The sequence below is a fragment of the Protopterus annectens genome, chromosome 3.part1, assembly GCF_019279795.1.
Source record: "Protopterus annectens isolate FY-2018-M chromosome 3.part1, PAN1.0, whole genome shotgun sequence".
NCBI lineage: Eukaryota > Metazoa > Chordata > Ceratodontiformes > Protopteridae > Protopterus > Protopterus annectens.
The window spans coordinates 1,724,256,164-1,724,268,817 of record NC_056732.1 but is presented as its reverse complement, the minus strand read 5'-3'; the positions used below and the strand labels follow the sequence as shown (position 1 = coordinate 1,724,268,817).

The 12,654-nt window shown below is 39.1% G+C and overlaps 1 protein-coding gene across 1 annotated transcript in view; it reads left to right on the top strand.

The window, feature by feature from the left end:
* Nucleotides 1–324: 324 nt before the first annotated feature.
* The window catches only part of LOC122797847, a 135,380-nt gene continuing 123,050 nt past the window's right edge, over nt 325–12,654 (top strand). The window contains exon 1 of the mRNA XM_044066368.1: nt 325–2,077. Coding sequence (XP_043922303.1) covers nt 325–2,077 — 1,753 coding nt within the window. The remainder of the gene's footprint in view (nt 2,078–12,654) is intronic.

Here is a 12,654-nt window from a genome sequence, read left to right as displayed (position 1 = left end):
CACAGCTTCTCACGGTGCATTTCAAAAAGGCATTAGCAACAGTGCCAATGGTGTTGATTTTCCTAGTGGCTATGGTATGGATGATTTTTTATACCAGGAAACCGGGAGGGGACACAGATGGCAAGAAGTAGGGAAGAAACAGAGTTCCAACAAATGGGGGTACCATCACAGGGACCAGTAAGTGGAGATTTAAGTTATGATGGTAACAACGAAATACTGTTGGGCAACACTAACAATATTGTAAATATTCAAGGGGACATCAAGGTATATAACTATACTTCCTTCCCGGTTAAGAAAGAACACTTCCTAATATTTACCAAAGGGATGAAATATACACCAAGTCAACCCTTTGACATAGTGGACACCCTAGTTGAATTCAAACTTTTTCTTAGGAAGTTAAATTTGGGAATATTTTTTCACGCTCAAAAGGGCAATAGTTTACCAAAGAATTTACTTAAGAAAAGAAGTTCCTTTACACCACCCACGCACAAAACACTAATATCTTTTGAGAATGTAGTTACCAAGCAATTTTATGCTCTTTGTAAGCAAAAGAATAATCCTTCATCCCAAGGTAGTTGTGACAGATCTTTGGGGGATATTTTGGACACCCTTAGTGCAAACAACATCAGGATTATGTCAGCTGACAAAGGGGGTGGCATTGTGTTATACGACCAAAATGCCTATATAGCCATGATTTTTGACATTCTCCACAATCCCACCCAATATGAGGTTTCAAGTCTCAATCAGATCAACATAGCCCACCACAGAATTGATTTGTATTTGGAAGAGTTTTTGTTGGATGAGAGAATTGATGAGGACCTTTACAAGTTTCTTAAGGTTGATTTTCCTCAACTAGCCACAATATTCGGAATTCCGAAGGTGCACAAAGATGTGCTGAACCCCCCCTTTAGACCCATCATTGCAGGCAGCCACAGTAAAACCTTTCAATTTGGTAGAGTGGTTGACTGCTGGTTGAAGCACATTCTTGAAGGGACTCAACACATTATTAGAGACTCTTGGGAATTTCTGGGGATTTTTACCAATGATTTATGGAGTTCTGATATGACATTTGTCACGATTGACATTAAAGATCTTTTTTCTTGTATCCCAAAGAACGAGGGGTTACACAGATTTACAGCTAGTTTAAGGAAACATAGTGGGCTTAGTTGGGGGAAGATTCAGCTCACTGCAGAATTTACAGAAATTGTACTCAACAACAACTTCATTTACTTTGAAGGCGAATACTATCGACAAATCTCTGGTGTGGCTATGGGGGCAGCTTGCGCCCCCATTTATGCTAATCTTGTGCTCTTGGATTGGGAGGAAGAGTTTGTGTTAAACAGTGAATGGATGGAACACATATCTTGCTACGTTCGTTATTTGGATGATTTGTTTTTGTTATGGAAGGGTGACACCATGTTATTATCCAAATATATTGAATACATCAACCAGACGACTACATACCTAGAGTTTGTACATCAATACAACAGGAGTGGTATTAACTATTTGGATGTTTTTATTTACAATGATGGGGTGTCCTTTCAATCTAAGATGTACAGAAAAGACACATTTAGCAATGGTTATCTGGACTTTAGTAGTAGTCATCCTTACTCACAGAAACGCAGTATAATCAAAGGGCAGTGCATTCGGGCTGCCAGGATGACAACAGTTCGAACGGACATGGAGTTGGAAATTGACCATATTGGGAGAATGTTTAGGGACAAAGGCTATCCACTCAAGTTGATTAAGGATGTGACCAGCTACGTGATACAAGAGTGGGGGAAAAAGTATATGCCACTCTTGGGGAAGGGGTCTGTCACCCTTGGTACCAGTAACAAAAGTCAAGACAACAATTGTACCAATGAATACTCGAAGTCTTACATTGTTAAATATGGCAAACATATAGGTGATATTCAAAAAATTGTCACTACCAACTGGAATATCATTACCAGTGACGAGTCTATTAAAAATTTTGTCAGTGACAGACCTACTTTTGTATACAAAACAGGTCCAAACATTAAAAACCTTATTGAATGGAAGGCCAATAGGCAAGCTTGGAACACAAACCAACAGAGAGGTGGGACTAGGAAATGTGGTCGATGTTCCCAATGTGCCTTCATTTACGAGGACGATTGTTGCATTCTAAAAAATGTTAACAAAAATAAAATTAGGTTTGCCTATGGTAATTGTAATTCCAAACACTTGATTTATCTAGCTATGTGTTGTTCGTGTCCCTGTTTTTATGTCGGGAAAACCGACAGACAGTTAAAAAACAGGATTTATGATCATATTTACTGTATGGGGAGAAAGGATGATAACAATGCTTTATTTCGCCATATTTCCAAAAGTAAAACATGTGACAAATTTAAGTTTGCAATTTTGGAAATAGTAAGGGACAATCCGAGGGGTGGGGATACTAAGAGAATAGTGGGAGAGAAGGAAATTAAATGGCAGTTGAAGTTAAATGCAGCTTGCCTTCCAGGTTTAAATGAAATGATTCCCACTAAACCCTTGATTAGGAATACCTAACACCCTTATGGGTTAAACATACATATTTTCCTTAAAATTACATTCACTCCCATACTTGCATAACATTTATTATTCTTGGACAAAGACATACTGTTAAGGTACTCACAGTTAGTATTCTAACAACATCTGCAGCTTATTGTTATGAATTTTCACTGTTTTGGATACGGCTTATACCAACATCAGCTTTATCTGACAGTTTATTATAATATGTTCTACTGTGGTTCACACTAGTATTAAACAGAGGTTCATTTGTAGTATATTACTACTTGGTTTTATTATAAGGATCAGCGTTTTTTAAGAGTAACATTTTCAATGTATAACGTAGTTTTTGTTGCATTATATGTTACCAATGCATTATATGTGAGGAATTATACACTGTTTTTTTAAGAATAAGGTGAGGGCGTAGTTTCTAATCAATTAATTTTGGCGTTTTTTTAAGTATTTAAAGTGAGTTTTTAGGTTTGTTATTTGTTCTGAGGAAGTGTATTTTATACATGAAAGCGCTCAACTAACTGTTTTACGGACTTGTCGTATTAAAGAGCTTTGGCTTTTTTTCTTCAATCAAGTGTGGATCGTGGTTTTTACTGTGGTTTTGGTGTGCTGTTTAGTCAATTGTTGTACCCACAGTGACTTTTTGGTATTTGTCATAACATTTATTAGCCATACAGGATCATTTCTTTGCCAAAATTTCAGCATCAGTCATCTACCTGTGTTGTCCTTGTAGCATTCCTCTACCATACCTTTTACAGAACTTGATGTTAAGGTAGCTATACCACACTTGGCCAATTTTTCACTACTCAAAAATAGTTTTACCCTTAGCAAATAAGTTCTCATTTTTTTCTTTAATCTTGTTTCTTGCAAGTAAAAAATATGGGGGTATTTTCTGCTCATCTGTTTAAATACTGCTTTAGCTATGTAATATGTGGAGAAACCAGTAACATTTCATGATACCTTAAGTAAGGATTTGCAAGGTGATTCTTCATTGGGAACTGTTCTTCATTGTGTTAATTTTATAGACATTGTAACTGCACCGCACTTACTGGACAAACTGGTTGATTTATAAGCAATACCCTAAATGCATAATGCTATAGAAGGTATATTAAGCAGTGAATAACTATTACTTACTAATGGGCCAGGCAACCCTAGGATAATTCCACTCACTTTTAAATTACTTATGAATCTCCAAGGTTTAAATCAAATAGGAGTGTAAACAATAGTAGATCCTAGCTGTTTAACACCCATGCTCCAAACAGTGTGCTGGTCTCATTATGTACATACATCTCTATTTTTCTCTTCCTGCCTCAGGTCAAAAAATAAAGGCGTGGGGAAACAACAGGGTAATGTAGAAAAGGCCAACAGCATTGAAATCAAGCTCAGCTCATGCTTTTCATCAACAATTGTATTGATAAAACATTACTTTGAAGGTTTTGTTATCAGACATCCAACCTGTCAGTTTACCTCCATATGTTCCATAGTTCACCATCAAAATTTAAATACAGAGCATGTAATACAGAGCATATTTCATGCCTTCAGTACAATTTAGTAATAGTCAGTGTTCACTTTAGTGTGACCTTGGCTGAGATTTATTTTGGTAATACTGTATTCCTCATTTTGGTAGCTATCTCAGTCAGTGACTGGGAATTGGACCATGAGGATTCAGTCTCCTGCATCCCTTCCACAGCTCTTTCTGGGCCTGTATCATTTTCTCCCTGTGACCATGATTGTAGTATGTGATCTTTAGAGTATGCTGATGGCACAAACAGATGTCTAAAGAGTTAACCATTAGTAGGACAGTCTCCATGTTTAACGTATTTCACAGGAACTTTGGTGTTCAATGCCTTGGCATCTAGTTTCTTCTACGATTTCCCTCCCAGTCTTTAAGGAATCATTCTGCATCAGCTGACAGTAAAACTTGAAAAGTTGGAGTTCCCATCATGCTCTGCAACAAGGCTAGGTAATGTAGTGTTACATAAGATAGACAAGGCAACTGAGTTTTGGAGTAAGGAGCCGAGCCTTCTATTTAACGAAGAGTGCTTTACTGTAATTTGGGACAATCTTTACCAGTTTTAAGCTTGTTACTGAGATAGCTGACTTTCTTTAGGATGTGTTGTTAATTGCTGAAATCCAAGTGTTTAAAAATAAAATGTCTGGAATGCAGTCCATTCACTTTCCTGGACTGAACTATTTGTGACCTTTCTATAACGAGGGATGCTCAACTTCTAACAGAGTTTTCATTTCTCTAGAAGTAAAAGGCACTGGATGGAGTCCCTCTACTCTCTCAGGTAGGCCTAAGGATTCTAGGATTGTTTCTGTGAGCTCTGTTTTCTAGTTCATCTATTTTGGCGTCCGTTTGCAGTGTATCTGCCTGTAAATCTGTGATATATTTTGAGTTAAGACTTGCTGCCAGTCTGTGCTGTTTATGATCTTATTCTTGCTAATGTAATTGGCCACCTGCTGATCATGTTTCAACGTACTGTAACCTTGTTCTTTTGTAAATATACTGTACTGTTATGCATACGCTAAGTAATCATGTCCACTGCTGCTTCAAGTGCTATAATGTCCTCAGTTAAATTCTCTCTGGATCCCAACATCTTGGATCAAATTACAAATGCCAAACAAAACTGTCGAAAATCATATTCTTTTGAACTGTAAACCAAACCTTTGAGGCATTTTCACTCAAAACACTGTTCTGTTTCAATCTTGTCTCTTTCCTTGGGGTTTTAGCAGTTTATTTTGCTGAAATGTTACAGTGCCACAAGGAGGTGCAAATTAGTCCAGCTACCCATGTGCGTGCCCGTGTGAGACCCCACCCACACCTCCATTTCTAGAAATTTGTGCTTGTGCACCAGCAGTGAATCACTCTTTGTGGTATTTTCTGTTTTTTTTCTCCTTGGTTGTTTGACTAAGGAGTTAGTTTATTTAATTAATGGGGTGCAGTGGTCAAAGCCCCTCACATAGGGGATGGAAAAACATTTCATGGAGTATTTGCTGTATATAACATTTTTCTGTGCAATGTGATTCTGTGAATTGTGCTTTAGATTAAATGCATTTTTAATTATTTTTACAGTGATTTGTGATTTGCTGAAAAGGCAGTTAGATAAAATGTTAAATGCTTGTATATGCTTATATGCAGTACTCACAAACTATTGATTTCAGTTCAGCAAAATATGACTTATCCAACCACCTCAAGAACAGGTTCAGCATGGTCCTGGGGCAGGGAGATACTGGTGGCATTGTTTTTTGCTGGATTGTGTATAAGTTATAGAATTTGACAAAATCCACTACACTTGCACAGATGTGCATATATGTGTTTACGCACAGTTACACATACACACACACACACACACACACACACACACACACACACACACAAATACATCATACATATGTGTGTCTGTGTATATATATATGTGTGTGTGTGTGTGTGTGTGTGTGTGTGTGTGTGTGTGTGTGTGTGTGTGTGTGTGTGCACAAGAGTTGAGTGGTCCACATATTCAAAATACACAGCATACCAAAAATGATCCAACACCAAGAAAATCAAACTTGATACATCTTCGTCAGACGAGTAAAGGCTTCCTGCCTTACAGAAAACACTGGGTTTCACCCTTTGGCTTTTGCAGTGTTGGGATACATCCCTATGATGTGTAGATATGGAGTACAGTATCATAGAACCATTATCCATCACCATATTAAGTATAAACTAGAACTGTTTATTTAACAAAAAAAACATTGGACATCCTGCAAAGGTGTTTCTTAACATTTCTAATAAATACAGTTGATACTTATTATTTAATTACATTTTACTTTTACTTTCATTCTTCACTGAAATGCATTTATCTTGCGTATTTTCTGTAGATTTGTTTTATACTTATTTATTTATTGCATTTATTGACTGGGAAAGTCGGAATGAGCAGAGGGTCAAAGGAATCCTGGGAGGGAAAGCTTGCAATGATAAATATTAAAGATTTATACATAGACAAAAAAAACAGCATTTTACAAATGTATACAAAGTCTAGTGAATAAAGACATTTTTTGTAAAAGTTTATACATAGTAATGATTGACTTTTCTATACAATTTTGAAAAGTCTGCATATTAATGGAGTCCTTGCAGATTGTCCATTAAGGCATAGATACAGATTGTTGTTTTGAGCAAAGGAAAATGACTAGCATAATTCAATGTACAGACCTACATTTTGAAGCACCAATAGCGTTGTACATACACAGACCTACATTTCAGTGCACCAATAGCTTTGTACATATACAGACCTACATTTCAGTGGACCAGTAGTGTTTGTACATACACAGACCTACATTTCAGTGCACCAATAGCATTGTACATATACAGACCTACATTTCAGTGCACCAATAGCGTTGTACATACACACAACTACTTTTCAGTGGACTAGTAGTGTTTGTACATACGCAGACCTACATTTCAGTGCACCAGTAGCGTTGTACATACACAGACCTACATTTCAGTGGACCAGTAATGTTTGTACATACACAGACCTACATTTCAGTGTACCAATAGCGTTGTACATACACAGACCTACATTTCAGTGGAACAGTAGTGTTTGTACATACACAGACCTACATTTCAGTGCACCAATAGCATTGTACATATACAGACCTACATTTCAGTGCACCAATAGCGTTGTACATACACACAACTACTTTTCAGTGGACCAGTAATGTTTGTACATACACAGACCTACATTTCAGTGTACCAATAGCGTTGTACATACACAGACCTACATTCCAGTGGACCAGTAATGTTTGTACATACACAGACCTACATTTCAGTGCACCCATAGCGTTGTACATACACAGACCTACATTTCAGTGGAACAGTAGTGTTTGTACATACACAGACCTACATTTCAGTGGATCAGTAGCATTGCATACTTCAATAAGCAGTTTCATAATAAAGACAAAAACAGATGTAAAGTTGCATAAAAGCTGCATACCTTTATGCTTTAGTTTTTTGTAACTAGTCAACAGCTGGTGTTGTAGACTAAAGACTGATCTGAAGAAGCAAAAGGACTGAAAGTATAAAGGACAAGATGGGGGGAAAGCAGATTCTATACGGGAATGTAAGAAAGATGAAGTGTGACATTTGTAAATATTTAGTGGGGAGATTATTGGGTGCTAGGGTGGTGGGTATTAGCTTTAATTGTTGAGGTGGAAAATGTTTGCGATGAGAAGGGCGCAGAGTTACAGGCGTTGCTGGTGATGTAGGGGCTGGTGGGAGGAGTGTGATGTTTGATTAGAGATGGGACTGAGTTTATGAAGTGCTTATTAAAGGGAGTGGCTGGCTTTCTTGTGTTTCTGGTCATTGTGGGTTCATGTTGAGTGGCAAGGCCTGGTTTGAGGATTTTGTTAAATGATCAGAATGCCTTTGGGTTTGGAAGTTTTTGGACTGTAGGTTAGAGTAGTAGTTTTTTTATCAGTTTTGATTTGATATATAGTGTGATTTCTGAGTTGAAAAAATTTTGTAGGTTGTTTTGTGTTTTATTTTTTTTCCAGGAATTCCATTTTTTGTCTCTGGGTTGCATTAGATGTTTTGTGTTCTGGTCAGCCAAGGGGCTTGTATAGCTTTTACACATTTTTTCCCAAGGGGAATGTTAGGGAGGAGGTTCTGTAGAATTCTGTAACATCATCATCTAAGGGGAGATCCTTTAGATTTTGACCATTACAGCTGGAGAAATGTTTCTTATTGGAAATGGGAGAGATTGCACACTTCATTAAGCTGGTGTGGTTCGGGAGTGTTGATTTTGAGCAATGATGACAAAGATAGGAAGGTAGCCAGAGCCAGTCTTAAGAGAATGTGTTAGGGGAGGAGATGATTAATTGAGCACTTGATCTCTGCTGTTATTGTTTTATATACTGAGTAGGAGAGGTGATTAGTTGGGTGAGCCCATAGAGATTGATGGCATTTTGACGGTAATCACAATTGACAGCCAGCCAGTTGATACTGATATCCCTTAAAACTATATTTTCTTGTAGGATATTGAATGTGACCCATGATTGAAATTCTTCAGCAGTGCTGTTGTTATTTCCAGAAGGGATGTACATTCCTATTATTGGGGGTTTAGCTTAAGTCTAGCACTAGTGATTTTTGCATTAGTAAAGGTTGGGATTGGGAGGGTGAAGGGTAAGCAGCAAAGTATTTTTTTATATAAGATGACTATACCTCCTGCTGTTTTTGTTTTGTCTATCTTCCCTTAGTATGCTGTAACTTGGTGGTAGTATTTCTTCATATTTACTATGGAGTTTTAGCCACATTTCTGTAATTTAGTATGTCAGGAGAGTGTTGGACTCTCTGTGCTGGCACACAGCTTGGTTATTTCATTGCAAATGCTTTGGATGTTCAGGTGCAAAATTTGTAATGAGGATGTTTTGAGAGCTGGGAGAAGTGTGTCTGTTTTTTGGTTATAGGTTCATAGCAGGTTACTAAGCTAACAGCCCTAGGGCCTTTATAAGCCTAGCCATATTTATCCCAAGATGTCCCAGTAAGAGTCTGTGGTAATTAATACTGATTGCCTCTGTTCATGAGAGACATGGGCACCATCCCAGGAGTAAATGTACAGTCACCCATCCCAATAATATAGGTTGCATTTGAAGAGTTTGGGGAGGAGCTCTGCTTCATGTGAATTGGAAGCTTGTTTCAGAGAAGTGACAATCTCTGAGAGATGTACCTATCTCTCCAGCAAGATCTGTTCATATCTAAAGCTAGGTTAATATCCCTGGAGTAAGTGATCCTCGTGCAGTTTGAATTACAGATGTGTAGCATTCCCATCAGGGCTGGGTCTGATACTGCCTTCTAAGCCAGGCACAGGCCACCCATTAACAGCTTGTAGGAGACAGAATACAGTGATAGGGCTTTCAGTGTTTCTGTGTAGAACCCGTTTTGTGTGCTTGGATTTGGTGTTGCAGATGTGTGGTGAGGTACATACAGAAGGGGGCATTGTACTCCATTAATGGCCTGATGAGTGCTGGGTATAATGGAACTATAACATACTTTGATCTGGATGCAATTTCCTTATCACTGTGGATACTTGATCTAAGTTCAGATGGCTATCAACCTGAGTACCCAGGTCATGCACCAGTGGGTCTGCATTTAGGGGGATGCCATCTGTAGTGTAATTAGTGGGGATTTCAGCTTTCCCAAATGGGATAACAACGCATTTGTTTGTATTTAGCTTCAAACCGTGGTTTTGGCAGTACTCATCTGTCTTCGTTAACCCTTTCTGTAGTATGTTACCATTAATGGGGAACTTGGTGATTGCTCCCAACATGCAATCATCAGATAACTTTGTCAGCCACAGCCCATCATTTTTCTAGACTTCCAAGAAATAAATTCCAAACGGTAAAGAACCCAACACAGAACCCTGTGGGATACCACTGGTGACTCGTCTTTTGCTATAGGTAGAGTCACCTACTTTGACAGTTTAAATTTTGACTGTTAGCCAATTTGCTACCCATCTAGTGATGTAAGGGTTAATCCCCAATTGGGAAAGTTTCTCTATACTACCTAAGTGGGGGATTGTGTCAAATGCCTTAGTCAGGTCAAGTTAAGCTATGTGCACTGGCTTGCCCTCATCCAGGGCCTTGGTGACTTTCTCAAAGAATCAACCAAATTTAACAGGCAAGATCTGTCCTTGACGAATCCGAACTAGGTTGGATCCAGAGTTTGGAGATTGCCTATGTCCTTGTCGATGAGTTCCATTATGATTCTTTCCACAGCCTTGCAGATGAGGCTAGCCAAGCTTATGGGTCTATAATACCTGGGGTCAATTTATGGTTCCCCTTTGTCCAGGGAATTTACTGTTGCTGTCCTCCATTCTTCAGGAACATAGCAAGTTTGCAGGCTGTGGGTCAGCTAGTTTAGGTTAATAGTGGAGCTGGAAGTGGATAGTCCTGGATTGAGGTTTATGTTCCCACCTAATGTTAATTTGATATGATATAGGTTTTATGTTGAGAGGGTATTTTTGAATGTGTATTTTTATTTTAAAGTTTGTAGAGTTTGGATCTTAAGTTTGAAATAATGAATGAAGGAGGTGGAGTAGAGTGATGGAGTTATGTAGGGTTGTGTTACAGTCCTGTTTGTGTTGATAGACTGAGTAGTTGAAAAAGTAATTGTGATGGGAGTATATGGTTTTTATGGGTGTGGCTTGGAAGAGATGTCACCTGGGCTAGGAAAGAAAGAGTTATTATTGGTAGTTATAGAAAAGCCATGGTTGAATGAGAGTAAGGTTATGTGTGGGTGTGGTAAGAGGTGTATTGATACTTGAGGGAGTTTAGGTATGTACTTTTAAGATGTTAGATTGAATTGGCTAGTTGCTTAGATGGGTGTGGCTTTGAATGTTTAGGCTGTTTGGGGTATGTGGGAATTGGGGGGTAGGGTAGAGGAGTGGAGTGCACCCTAGTGTTGTGAGGGTGACCTGAGCAGGTTAGTATGAGCAGGAAGGAAAAGTCACAAAAATTAGTGAAGTGGCCTTGGAGCAAAAGAAGGTGCTTCTAGTCAGCTAATAGAAAATATAGTCATTGTTTTATATGTATCTTTAGTTTGTAATTTAAATTACTTGCCCAACTGTTAGTCCATTATCAGGTTATCCTGACTAATAATGATATACAACATTAAAAGCTGCAGTTGATTATTTAACCAATTGTCTAATGGCAAAGAGGTTTCTATGGACTTTGAATTGCTAAATCCATAGGCTAACCCCCGCCCCCTCATGAGCACCAAAACAATGAAAAACCTTGTTTCTTGTTTTACTATTGTATATTTTATTGTGAGTGGCCAGTTGGTGTAAAGGTTAAGATCTTGACTCCCATGCACAAGGTACAAGGTTCGAGCCTGACTTCAGGTCAATGCCTGTTTGGAGTTTGCATGTTCTCCCTGTGTTTCTGCGGGTTACTCCCACCTCCAAAAAACAGACTCACCAATGAATGGAGCTGTGGGCAGCAGCACAAACTTTACACACTGCCCTATAGGTGGAAGAGGTGTATAGACCAGCCACTTTGGGCATATACTGTGGTGTGCAGTGTCCTCAAGGTAGGGGAACACAGATCACAGACCGCATGCAGTGGCAGGGCTAGCCACTGTATAGTGTAAAGTATGGCTCTAGATGATTTGGGCATGTTAACTAATGTTGCCGCATGGGTAATTTATTGGTGATAAGTGGGTTGAGGGTCCAGTCAACTCTGGTAGATGCTAGGGACCCATACTAATGGTGGGAGGGATGTATGTGCCCCTGTTGGCCAGTGTATGCCTGCCATAAAGCCCAGCAGCTGGATCAACAAGCTACTGGCCATCCAGTGTCCAGTTTCCTAGCATGGATTAACAAGGATAGCTTTGTTGAGTAAAAGCTGGACGTAAAACCAATCAACCTGCCAAACATGAACTAAGAATTGCTAAACTCAATACAAGTTCACTGACAGGGCAGATCTTGGAAGTGGATGACATGATGGTACAGAGGAGGCTGGACAGCCTATGTATTCAAGAGACTAACTGGAAGAGCAGTGCAGCAAAGCCACTTGACTTGTAATCCAGAGTCTGCTACTCAGGAGAAGGACAGCCTTGCAACAGTGTTGGAAGTGTGGTGAGAGAGAGAGAAGCTACAAAAGGCAGCGAGGGGTGTCATTAGAATTAGTGACAGATTTGTGGCAATCAGACTGCAGTGTAATGATAGGCTGAGATTATGAATACTACCCTATGCCCACAGCAAGGCTGTGATAGTGAGGAAAATATTGCATTCATACATCTTTTGCAGGACCTACTAGATAAAGCAGGGCAGCATGAGCTGATGTTGATAATGGGTGACTTGAATGCACATATCAGGATGGACAGAACAAGATATGAGGACTACCTGCACGTACATAGGTGACACAACATGAATAAAGAAGGAGGGGCCATTCTAGACTTCTCTCTGGCAAATGGCTTGATAATGGCTAACACATGGTTAAGAAAGAGAGAGAGTCACAAGATCATTTACAAGAGTGGCCAGCATGCAACTCTGGTATAAGGAGAGGGAACTGATGTAGAGTCAGTGATTGCAAAGTCATTCCCAGTGAAACAGTAGGCCCACAGCATAAACCACTGGTTGCCACAATAAGCTGCAA